This window comes from Lissotriton helveticus, chromosome 3_1, assembly GCF_964261635.1.
Source record: "Lissotriton helveticus chromosome 3_1, aLisHel1.1, whole genome shotgun sequence".
NCBI lineage: Eukaryota > Metazoa > Chordata > Amphibia > Caudata > Salamandridae > Lissotriton > Lissotriton helveticus.
Window position 1 is genome coordinate 577,032,508 of NC_136061.1, and position 12,418 is coordinate 577,044,925.

General features: G+C 42.1%; 1 protein-coding gene across 7 annotated transcripts in view; it reads left to right on the top strand.

Annotated features, from left to right (window-relative positions):
- LOC144822716 (ADP-ribosylhydrolase ARH1-like) overlaps window positions 1–12,418 on the top strand; it is a 506,468-nt gene that overhangs the window by 408,513 nt on the left and 85,537 nt on the right. For 3 of the 7 annotated variants that reach the window (XM_078680542.1, XM_078680537.1, XM_078680541.1), the window contains 2 exons: window positions 3,563–3,613; window positions 10,382–10,724. In XM_078680542.1, coding sequence (XP_078536668.1) covers window positions 3,563–3,613; window positions 10,382–10,724 — 394 coding nt within the window. Of the gene's footprint in view, window positions 1–3,562; window positions 3,672–10,381; window positions 10,725–12,418 lie in introns of all 7 variants that reach the window. The other 4 variants (XM_078680539.1, XM_078680540.1, XM_078680543.1 and 1 more) reach the window with 2 other exon arrangements.

The following is a 12,418-nucleotide window of genomic DNA, read 5'->3' on the forward strand; positions in this document are numbered from 1 at the left end:
GTTGGTTCTCAGACCAGACGCTAAGTTAAGGCACAAAGTGCAATATTTTTTTCATTCCATATGACCTCATTTTTCAGTTTTTCTAGGATTTTGATAATGTACCTTCAAATTTGGTTTTTAGAAAGACACTTTTGGTATGTTTAAACAAAACAAGAGAATTTGGATCAATCGTTGTTTGTTTCCTACAGTATAGCCTGTAAGGGAAACAAGCATTGGCATAGCCAATAGGTCTCGCCTTTGGGACCTTATACGTATTTAGCTATGCAGCACAATAGCCTTGGTGCAACAATATCAACTGTTGCATGGCTAAACACTTATAAGGTCCCAAAGGCGAGGCCTATTGGCTATGCCAATGCTTGTTTCTTTTACACAGGTGTGCCCTGAGGCAACAGCAAGATGTAACAACTGTGTTAAATATAGATTCAGGATGTGCACAATCCACCTCAAGCCAATTGTGTTAGATCAAGCCCAAAACAAAAGTAGGAGGCATTAGAGTTGGTCCACGAGATGAAACAACACCTCTGCATTAAGTGTTCTCTAATGTGACTCTTACTTCATTTTATAAGTGTGTGTGTGTGAGAAATTGTGGGTGTGTGTGAGAAAGTGTGTGTGTGAGAGAGTGTGAAAAATTGTGTGTGTGTGATTGTGAGAAAGAGTGTGAAAAAATGTGTGTGTATGTGTGAGAGAGTGTGAAAAAGTGTGTGTGGGGGAAAGTGTGTGTGTGTGTGTGTGTGTGTGTGAAAAAGTGTGTGTGAGAGAGTGTGAAAAAGTATGCGTGCGAGAGTGTGTGTGAGAGAGAGAGTGTGAAAATACGTCCCTATAATTCTTCTAAAGTGCCTTTCCTGAAAGGTTGCTTTTAACCGGCCCATCACTGAGGTGTCTTCTAGCAATCTAGCTCAAGCGTGAGAGGAGAGAACTAAAAGAAAAAACGAGGAAATGCTTTTATACTCCCCTTGCCAGGCCGCAGGCCTCGGATAGAAAAGCAAATCTGATAAACATAATGATCTGCAGTTTCTTTGGGAAAATATGTCTGGAGAGCGATGTGACTTTTTGATTAACTCCTGGCCGGACACAAAAATGCGAGGAACATTTTTATTGTTGTAAAAATAAACCAGTATCTTAGTTCAATGTTGGGTATGTGAGACAATGGAAACAAATTCTGCTGGCACACCGAGTGGTAAATTGATTTTTTTTTAAATGTGGAAAATGCACAAAATAATGTAGGCAGAAGTTTGGGACGGAAAGATGTATGAGGCATGGAACACAACTCGTCAAGTAACAAACCAGTAGTAAGTTGAATATTACAGTCCATTTGCTTGTGGTTCAATTATTGTATAAAAAGGGAGGGAGGGGGAGAAGGTAGGCAAGCGGCAAAAGTGAAAGTGATCAGTGGATGATTCGAGGGGAAGAAGGCTCACCATGTAATGCCGGTGTCCTACCCGCATACTAGATCGAGGGTGGCGAGTGGTGTGCGATTTGAGGGAGGGAGGGGTAGAAAGGAGGCAAGCTCCAAAAGTGAAAGTGATCGGTGGATGCTTCGAGGGAAAGAAGGCTCACCATGTAATGCCGGTCCTACCCGCATACTAGTTCGAGGTTGGCGAGTGGTGTGCGATGTGAGGGAGGGGGAGAAGGGATGTAAGCGGCAAAATTGAAAGTGATCACCACGTAAGTGAAAGTGATCGGACGGAGGCAGAAGAAACTTAATGACCCATGACGGAGGAGGCAGATGGCGGCTGTGCGCATGCATGCTCTCGTGAACGCAAGCGCTAGGCCAGCCAGTAGCACTTTGAAAACTCACCTTCTAAATGTCTCTCCGAGCATTCCCAGGCTCAGCGAGACCTAAAAAGGATTCAACTTCCACTATTAGTCGGTGGTTAGACAGGCTATTTCACATTCTTGTGCTTCAGTGGGTTTAGACTTACCTGGCAATGTGTTGGCAAAATCGATTAGGGTTGTAGCTTTATCTTGGGCTGAATGTGTTACAGCAAACAAATGATGGACGGAATGCTGACAATGCAAACATTCTCCCCCATTCAAAAGATCTGGGTTAAATCCATTATTCTTTTGCCCACTACGCCACCCCAGTTTGTACCCAGCCATATGCAAATCAGTCCTGACCCTGTGCCCCATGGGAACAGTCCAGAGCGAACTGCCAGACCAGGTTCTCCCTGGACCGGAAACCAGCATCCTGGGACCTGTTTCAGTGTATGTCGCACTTCTTCATCCAGGCTAGCTTGAATCCAGTGGCATAGTGAGGAAGGGACCCACATCTGGGCATAAGCAAAATAATGACTGGGGATGAATGTTTTGATTTGCTCTGCCTACCGTCCATCAATTCTGTCTTTTTGCTTTCTCGCCCTAAGTGCGCCAGGTATGCCCAGACGTGGGTCCTTGGCTCACTGTGCCACTGGAATCAAGCAATAGTGGCTGATGAGGGGCGAAACCCCGAAACCAGTCCTAGGATGCTTGTTTCCAGTCCAGGGAGGACCTGGCTTGGCAGTTCGGGCTGGACTGTTCCCATGAGGCACAGGGTCAAGACTGATTTGCATATGGCCAGGTCTAAACTGAGGTGGCATGGTGAGCAAAAGAATGATGGATTTTACCCAGATCTTTTGACTGGGGGTGATTGTTTTGATTTGCTCTGCATTCCGTCCATCAAATGTGTCTTTTGCTTATCTTTGGCTGAAGGAGCAGGTTATTTGCTTCAAGAAATATGCAGAGCAGCTACGTGGGTGAAATCTAATACTTGTCTTTTGACATTATAAATTGGAAATGTTGTCTAATGTTACAGACCGTTTTGTTTTTTCTATTATAAAGACACCAATGAAGTAATTGTTGCAAATACATTTTGATTTTGAGCAGCCTATAATTGTGTCTGTCAATCTTGGCTTGGGTACATCATCACTTAGTGATCATTACAAGGAAAAGGACAGACTTGGGGGGTAATGAAACTAATTTCTTACAGGTTATCTTCTTTACCCATAGGATAGTCTTGCTAGTAAGATCCCGCCTTCCCTTTCTATGACACAATTGTTGGCTTAGTAAAAAAACTGAAAATCTGAGGGAGGGAGAGATTTTATATGAAGGACATATTTGTATGTTAGTAGAAATAAAAGGCTTCTTTGGTAGCGTTCAATGGGAGGTGGGATGACCTCACTAATTGCTTTCTTTAAGGAGCAGGACTATCCTAAGGTTCATGAAAAATCCTGGTAAGTAATTCTCTTCAGTAAATGTAGTGGTTAGTGTTGTAGAGCCTGAGGTGTGGTATCTCTTGAGTGGTTGAACTTCACAGTGAAAACAGGACTCTGGGCGCCTACTGCACTTTTTCTGTTGGATATACAATTTGGCCCACGACCTCCATTCAAAAAACACTTCTACTCTTTTAATATCATTGTCAAAAGTCACACTGGAAATTCAAAAGAAGATAGACCTGTGATACCCCTCATGGTTAATAATTAGCTAAATTAAGTAGTGGTAGTGTTTCACCATTTGAAAGGGTGGTTATACAACCAGGGCCCGTAATCCTTTCTTTGTCTACATAGTATTATATTGTTTTTTTCAGATGCATAACCAGCAGTGCAAGAAAAAGTATGGCGCCACTGGCTTTGCGAAGGTATAATCTGTTTTTTTGGAGTGGAGTGTGGTGCTGCAGTATTGTTATCATTATTAAGGTAAAGAAAAAAAATCAGCAAATTCCATTTTGTTATCATGTGGAAGTAAACCTGTGTTTAATAGGTCTCCATGTCTGTAGGAGAGAGTGGAGGGCAGCGAGGAGGCACACGTTAAGTATGAGTTTTGTGTATGAAAGTTTATTTTCACACTAGGATTTTATTTATTTATATTTCTTTATGATTTGACAACCATTAGGGAGATCACATTCGGCAATGAATTCAGTAGTGAACAATACCAGCATAATAATTGCTGTTTACCTATGTCAGGAGTATCACAGTATACAGTGTTTACACCTTGTATATTGCTACATAATCTGCGTATCTACATAAAAACACAGAAACATAAATTGCCATTGTTCATATCACATTGCAAGAAATACCCAGAACATAAACCATGTGGAGGAAATAACGGAGTGACCTCAACTGTATAATGCCAGGAATTATATGTGGTGTGGAGGAGAACATTGACAGACACGCAAACAATAAGGAGGACAAACTTTCACACCAGTTAAACGTTTTTACAGCGATATGAGGCATGTAAAACCAGTTGGTTTGCTTTGGATCAGAATATGTGATGTCAGCTGTCATGATACACTATTACAACTGGGGTATAGAAAGATTGGAAGCCTCTGTAATGAGTGAAAGTCTCTACCTCTCTTCAGTGATTTAAAGTCACTACTCCTCCATGGAGAATGAAAGTCACTACCTTTTGTCAAGTGTCCTTTGTGCTGATAGAAACTTGTGTAGGGTCTCTCTTCAGTTTCAGTAGTTGAGCCCTATCTCCTCCCAAAAGAATCAATGTCTCTCAATCTCCCTCACTACCATGAAGAAAGGCCTCTTATATAATGAAGTGTACCATATAGTGTATTCAACTTAAGGCAGTGACATTTTTCATTTGTGATTTTGTTTTTTGTATTATTTTTATTGCTTCTAGAATGCTTCAAAAAGTTCGGCTTGGACATAGAAATCTAAGGGAGGTAGCACAAGCTTGCAAGTCAGTATGGTAGACCGCCAATATATCGTTGATGAGAATGGATTAGCCACTAATGCTAGCTAGTGGCTTCCCCTGCTTTTTGGGCCTGAGCTGAACTCGAGTTAACATAGGGAGGATCAGGCAGTCTACTAGATCTACTGGCTGCGTCTAAGACCAGTGATGCTGTCAGCACATCTTCATGCCAGCGTTGAGGCTGCTTCACCCTCCTTTTCACACTTTATCCCTCCCAAGAGTCACGCAAGCTAATCAAGAGGGTGGGAAGAATTGGTAAGCATGGAAAAGGTGGACATAGGAGGGACGTGGTGCAACCGGGAAAGGGGATGTGACAATGGGAGAGAGTGAAGGGACACTTTAGAATCCGGGTTACAAAGTTATTTCAAGACTATGACATTTGCAAAGTCTCTGAAAATTCCTCCTGTGAAAGGCCAGTTAGCTAATGAAATTAATTTAAGCCTGTCTTTAGAAAGGTAATCCTGCATGAATGTTGACCAAACGTAGGTTTTCAATCTGCTCATCTGGAAGTTGTAACATGCTTGTTTCAGGCAGAAAACATGAACAGTCGAAAATTGTGCTTAGTGGTTTAACTCACCTGATTGCAGGATATGTGATTGGCAAATCACAGGTTTAATTCTAAATGCATCTTCCATTTCCTTTGAGATTGGATGCGTGAGTGCCAATCAGTTGGCCATATTACCACCTATGTAATAATCTACCAGTAATCTGCACGATCCTTAATTGAAATAAAATTGTTCTTGTTCGAACCCCACATTCAGCAGTTCTCATATGACATGGGTACATCCATGCAGGAAGCCACCAGGCCTAGAGAACTGGGATTAAAGTAGTTTCTTTGAAATAACTCTGCAACAAATGGTGTTCTACCGTGCAAAGAACTTCAGAACACATAGAATGATTGGCTGATAGGCAGCGTCTTGCACAGAGGTCACTCCAACACACGCAGAAATTATGATTTTTAATAGCATGTTATAATAACAAAAACATGCTTTCACCTGTTCTAAAGCCCCAGAACATAAAGTGTCAAATCTAGTTAAATATTAATGTTTTTAGATCACACAAAAGCAATATGCATTATAAATGTAACATTTGTTATTTATTTCTCCAAAAAGTAAAGTATTTGAGAAGAATGACCATGTTCTCTAATAGTTGTTCGTAAAGGTCTAAATTAATTATAGCAATTAGCCTTACTTGACTAGAAAAGGGACATACTGTAATGTGGCGCAAGAAACTCCATGCTGATAACATGGTTGCCTGTTTGTCATTGTAACACTGGAACCAAGTAGTGCACACAATAGTGTCTTCATTGTGCAGTCCCTTTGCCTTGGTAACCTGCTGTACACAATATCATAGTTATGCTGCTTTGTACAGACCCAGCCTTAGTTTCACAGCAGAGTAACAATTCATAAGCATTTAGCTGCCACCCTATACTAGTTAGAGGAGCCAGGACACAACAATGTAATTCTCCCTATCCGAATCCTGTCCCAATTCCCCTTCTCTACTCAAAGAAGGACTCCTAAATATTCTGAGCTGGATGACCAAAAATCAGTTAAAACTCAACGGCGACAAGACGGAGATTCTGGTCCTGGGAAAACAGCAAGATCTATGGAATCCCGTACACTGGCCTGACCAGATGGGCGCTTTTCCCACTCCAGTGACCCACGTTCGAAATCTAGGATTTATTCTGGATAACTCCTTATCCATGAATCAACAGGCCAGTAAAGTTACTGGTCTATGCCTCACCATAGTCAAATGGTTGAGGAAAATCCTCTGGATGCTGCCTGTTTCCACACAAAAGACCGTAGTCAATGCCCTCATTACATCTAGGCTTGACTACGGCAACATTCTATATCTGGGCGCAAATAAATCTGTAGTAGGTCGACTACAGGTGGCGCAAAACGCAGCAGTTCGCTTACTATGCAATATCCCCAAATTCGCCGGAGTTTCGAACCACCGTCGGGAACTCCATTGGCTCAGGATTGAAACCAGAATCCGCTTTAAAGCATTGAACTATATGTTCAAAATTAAAGCGGGCACTGCACCTAAATATCTTCTGACCCTCGCCCACCCCTACACCCCCAAGCGTAACCTCCGGTCGCAGTCGGCAGCTTTTTTCTGTGTACCGAGGTTCAAACGGGCAAGAGTAGGTGGTAGATCCTTCGCCCATCTGGGACCAGCACTTTGGAACACGCTGCCCCCCTTCATCCGAAAGGAGGAAAATTACGCCAGGTTCAGAAAGTCTGTTAAGACTTGGCTATTTGAACAATAATAACTTTATAGCCATCACCCCTCTCCTCTGTCCTCATACTAGCTGTGTCTAGGCGCCGGGAAACCCTTCTTGGGTAGCTGTTGCGCCCTACAAATGGATAAAATAAATAAATAAATTCCTGTACATGGGGAGTGCTGGTGTACTGCCTCTACATAGATACCATCCTGGGGAAAAACCACAGAAGGCATACCTTAAAGAAAAATCTACATCTGTCTTACAATGCACTCTGAGAAACTGATCCTCGATTTCTTCTAAAATTGGCACCAGCCTTGTGATTAATCACTAAATTCATTGAAAACGTATACAAGATGTGAGGTGAGTTTTTTCTTATAAAGCGAAATGAATGCCCTAAGGCATCTTGGCACTGACCTTACTAACAACATCAGGAAAGGTATGAAGATAATCAATGAAAGGAATGAATATTAAGAGCTTTCCTAAACATAACATAGACTGGTCCTCCGTTTTGGGCATGCCGAGGCAGAGTGCATTGCACATAGAGGAAGTAACAAAAGAGAAGGATGCTTACCGCTACCCACCACCATCAACCTTCTGAGCTTTTTTAAATCGAGGGACTGATTGCATGAGACATGGGCTAAAATGAAGGGATCGCTTAGACTTGGAAGCAATCAGATAAGTAGCATGGAGCCTGTTTTATAACAGGCTCTGTGGGCAGAGCGCCTTGTACTGGATTCTTCTATAAACTGGCAACCACTGCACCTTACTGCGAGCCTTGGAGAACCTATGAAGTCTGTTGAAATCTATGAACAGTCATGATGAAATATTCGGAATTCTTGAGTACTGTAAATAGACTCAGGAAGGGTAGTGTAGCAGGCACTTGCTAAATTCAATCTAGAAATGATGATAACATGAACAAGCCACATTTTTGAATGGCACAGAATAAAAAGGTTTTCTTCAAGATCCTCTTTTGGAAGTACCCGAACAATACCCACCACTATGGAATGCGGTAGGTGGAAATGCTACCATTGTAATCTTGTCTGATTGCCTTCGATACAGCCACAGGGACTGTTTCAGTGCCTATGCTAGTTATTAAACTAATCTGGTAGCATCTAGCAATTAGCGCTCTTCAAGATGTTTAGGAAGCCGCGTAGCCAGAACTACTCCCCATTTTTAGTGACTGTTGGTAAAAGGAAGATGAACCTATAATTAGCTTCTGCCGTAGGGTCCGCATTTGACCTTCTCGGTATTATTCGTCATACCTCATGCACATTACTGTCTTAGGGACCCCTCTGGTTTCATCCTACAACTGAGGAGGCTTGTAGCCCACACTGGTATTCTGCATTATGCTTGTGTGAGGAGCCCAATAATGAAGCATGCCACCTCTGGCTGGGTGAGGACTTCAGTTCAAAAAAGGACTTTTTTTTTTAGTGATGAAACAACACACACATCGCTGTACAATTTAGCTTGGGGTATTTATGTGTTATATATAATTTCAATACATCCCTTCCTGTAGAAGTCTGAGAAGTAGATGCCAGAAGAAGTAGACTAGGGCTGGGTGGTCAGTGTCTTCATCTACCTAATACAGGCAAATCGATCTATTTCCTCTTACACTAGCATGACACATCTATGATGAACCATTGCAGAATAGAGAAGACCAAGCCTGCCAAATTGTGTCTTCTTACTTTCCAATGATGTCTGATGTTGAAGGATTCTCTTAGTACAAGGTGATTAAAAATAGAGAAGGATCCAAGCAGTTCTCCCAGTGTCTGTCAATGGTGATTTAACCACTTTAATCCATTCCAAAGTGTCCGCATGCTGCATTGTTGCTCGATCAGGAAGGTGCCCTTCTGATGCAGGAGTGAAATGTAAAAAACATTTACACTCGCCTCCATTTCTTGTAGAAACATCATCTAGTGATGTAAATAGAAGCCTCTACTTGCTATATTCAAACACGTGGTCTCTAGTTTGTATGCATGTATACAGTATTTCTGTAGCACAGACCTAGCGAAAAGGAAACCGAGCACTGAACATGGTCAAAAGCCAGCATAATATCAACGAGAGGAAGCTGAGTTGTGGACGGTTAATGCATTGCGATTTAGTATTCCTTAAAGAGGTGAATCTTTAACTCTTTCTTACATTGGAGCAGCTTTGGGTGTGCTCATGAATACGCCGATATTGTTCAAGATCCTGGGTGCATAGGTGGAAAAGACCTGCATTCTTGTTTTTATTTCCTTTTTTATACTTCTTAGTCTGCAGTAAGAAGGTGTCCTGACTTGGGAATTGGTTGGAAATGCAGTGGTATTACCACCTGTGCTGATGGATGATGAAAAAACATGAAGTCCTCTTGCCTGGCCTCTTGCTTGATTTCTTCCTTTAAAGACAGTTTTGGTGGTGCCACTTTCTATGCACAAATGCAGTAGTGTCACTTTCTATGCAGCTGGATTATGGGTATTCATTATCTATTCACTCCAGCTCTAAATCAATACCTGCCACCTTCAACAAACAGCGTAAGTACTGAAGATATGGGGCAGAAACTCCAGATTTATTGAACATGTTCGCCATATGCTGGTCGATGCCTAATGTTTGGCATGCTATGCTATATTTACAAAATGTTTGTGTCCCACTCAAATTTACTAATTAGGGTGTCACAATATGTATGCTAATATATTGGTGGAAATTGGACTTTTGAGTTCAGCTGTATTCTCCTGAGTAGTTTACTACTATTGAAAGAAAGCTTGTATTGGTTGCTCCCATATATGATCATTGGCGCCAGGAACTAATGACCTGCTTAATTTCGTAGATTCTCAACCCCAGAAAGGGGAGGGATGGAATAGAAATGCATTTAATAAATGTTGTCCTTTAATCCAGTTTCTAGAGGATGAAGTTTTCTACATTGAATAACTTTTACATATATTTAATCTCTGTAACGATATATCGGAGTTTTTATGCGTTAATTTGCTATATGGTTAATGACTTATCTATATAGCTAATCTTTACTTTTGTATTGGTAATTGCCAGTAAAACATATATGAAAAGTAAGAGAATAATTGTGTTATACTCGATCTGACTCAATCTTCATACCACCTCCCATGTGGTAGGTCTAGACAGCTGCCTACAAGAGTCCAGGAGATTTTGGCGGCTCAGCACTCTATCTGAAAAAGACATGCAGCACCTGGTTGGCAGGGAATACATGAAGCCTACAATAGTCTGCAACTTCTGGATCCGGGAAAGAGGGTTATAGGGCAGTAAGAGCTCAATTGTAATATGAATGCTTTCAAGATATGGGATAAGAATATGTAATTTTATTAACCGATATTGGCAAAACTAATATTTCTATCATTTAGGCCTATCAAAAGCACTGCCTCTTGTGGATCATACACATGAATTATAACCTCTAACTGTAATCTTACCACCAGTATGTCTGTGTAGGAGGTTTGAAAAAATGTAAATCATTGTTCAATATTCTCTTGTTTCCAGATTTTGCAAAACATCTCGCATTCTCTAGGTATGTCTTCGGAACTAACTGACCGGTATGTAGCGGCTATGGTGCTCAGTGGGGCCGGTGATGCTCTCGGCTATAAAAATGGCAGTTGGGAGTTCTGCAGAAGTGGCATGAAGATTCATACAGAACTTGCTAAGCTGGGCGGACTGGAGAGAATCGATGTAAAAGGATGGAAAGTCAGCGATGATACAGTCATGCACTTGGCGACCGCTGAGGCGCTGGCTAAAGCAGGGAAGGACTTCAAAATGCCCAAGCTCTATTCTCTCATTGCAAAGAAGTACCAGGACTGTATGGAGGACATGGACGGCAGAGCTCCTGGTAATATAACTTTTTGAATCAGTTACTACTGTACTATTCTTTGCTGCAGCTCTGAAGCCCAGTCATATGTGACCGATATATTCTGTACCCTGTATTTGCTGCTACTGGAGACACTGCAGCCCCCCTTGTTCTAGTAAGGAGTGTGGTTTGGAGGACAGGAACAGATAAATACATGTACAGCAGTTGCACAAAGCAGTGGGTCATTCTGTTGAATGAACTTAAGTGCTGTAAATCAGGTCTGAAGTTAGCCTCTCTACCACACAGTTCTCAATATGGTTTTCTATCCAGGGGCGGCCGGCATAACTCAAGGGTTGTGGGGCAGGAGAGGGCGTGGGGAGGGGGGCTACCACGGGAACGTGACAGCACAATGACAAAAGCATTGAAAAAATTAGACTTACCTTGCTGCCAGTTCCCGCCGCCGCGTCTCTGTTCCTTACTTGTGCTCGCTCCACGTGATGTGGGACAGGAAGCCTAAGCCACATATGCACCCAGGCTTTTGCAGCGTTGTGATTGGTTATGAGCGTCCTTGGTTATGAGCGTCCTGGTTGAACGCTCAACCAAGAAATGGGAGCCTGGGATTCTTCTCCATGCAGGCTGTAATGCAGCCAGAGAGGGCTCACCAAACAGTTAGCAAACAACTTCTGTCCCGCTTCGTAGGCAGGGCAGCCACACACACCTGTCCCACAGTGTCAGCTAGTGGCCATTAAGTTATTTCAATTTTGTGGAATCAAATTACCTCTGGTTTGCCTCAGATCTGCCACCCAACAGTAGAGAGTCACTGAGAAAAAGAGCTTGTCTAGAGGTTAAGTGATCAACTTTAGAGCCATTTTGTTTTGCAAGACGATGGATTAATAAACAGTTGGGCTTTCAACATTTACCATAACATAGGGAAATCTGTTTTGATGGGAAGGTAGCCCTGTTAGTTCAACCCCGAAGTTCCCTTATTCTGTCTCATTTAGACAACAAATTTCCATAGCAGGACCTTGATGGATGCAATATATATATACCCAAGGAGTGACTTTGTTCGAATGGAACAAACCCGAATCAGCCTATTTAACCCAGCTGCTTTTTCCTCGCCTCCGATTAATTTCATCACTTTGGAACATCATTCACCCTTCCCCACAACACCAGCCTGGACTGTGTAATCATGATGCATTCTGGGGGTTGTGGTGCGCAGACACAAGTCGCACCGCCACAGGTGAGCGGAATCGCATGGGGGAGGAGCGGAGTGGCGCCAATATCAACGAGCGGCTGGCTGGCTTTTTCGAGACTTTGTCAGGTGTTGGGCAATGAGGAAGGCCAATGCGCCGAAATGTATTCGCCGCCACCAGACTGTTGTTGTTATTTTAATAAAGCCCCTCCTTACACTTCCCCTCGTGGCTGCTGCTTCTCTCTTCTGTTGAGGAGAGACTTACCTATATATATATATATATATATATATATATATATATATATATATATATATATATATATATATATATATATATATATATATATATATATATATATATATATATATATATATATATATATATATATATATAGCGAAGCTTGTCACACAGAACAACAAAGTCCGAATACTTGTAACAAAGAGCCGACCCAAAGGTGCTGGTGAACGGTGTTTATTCCATAAGAGCCAGCGCTGCCGCCATGACGCGTTTCGCCTCCAAGGAGGCTTGATCACATGACAAACA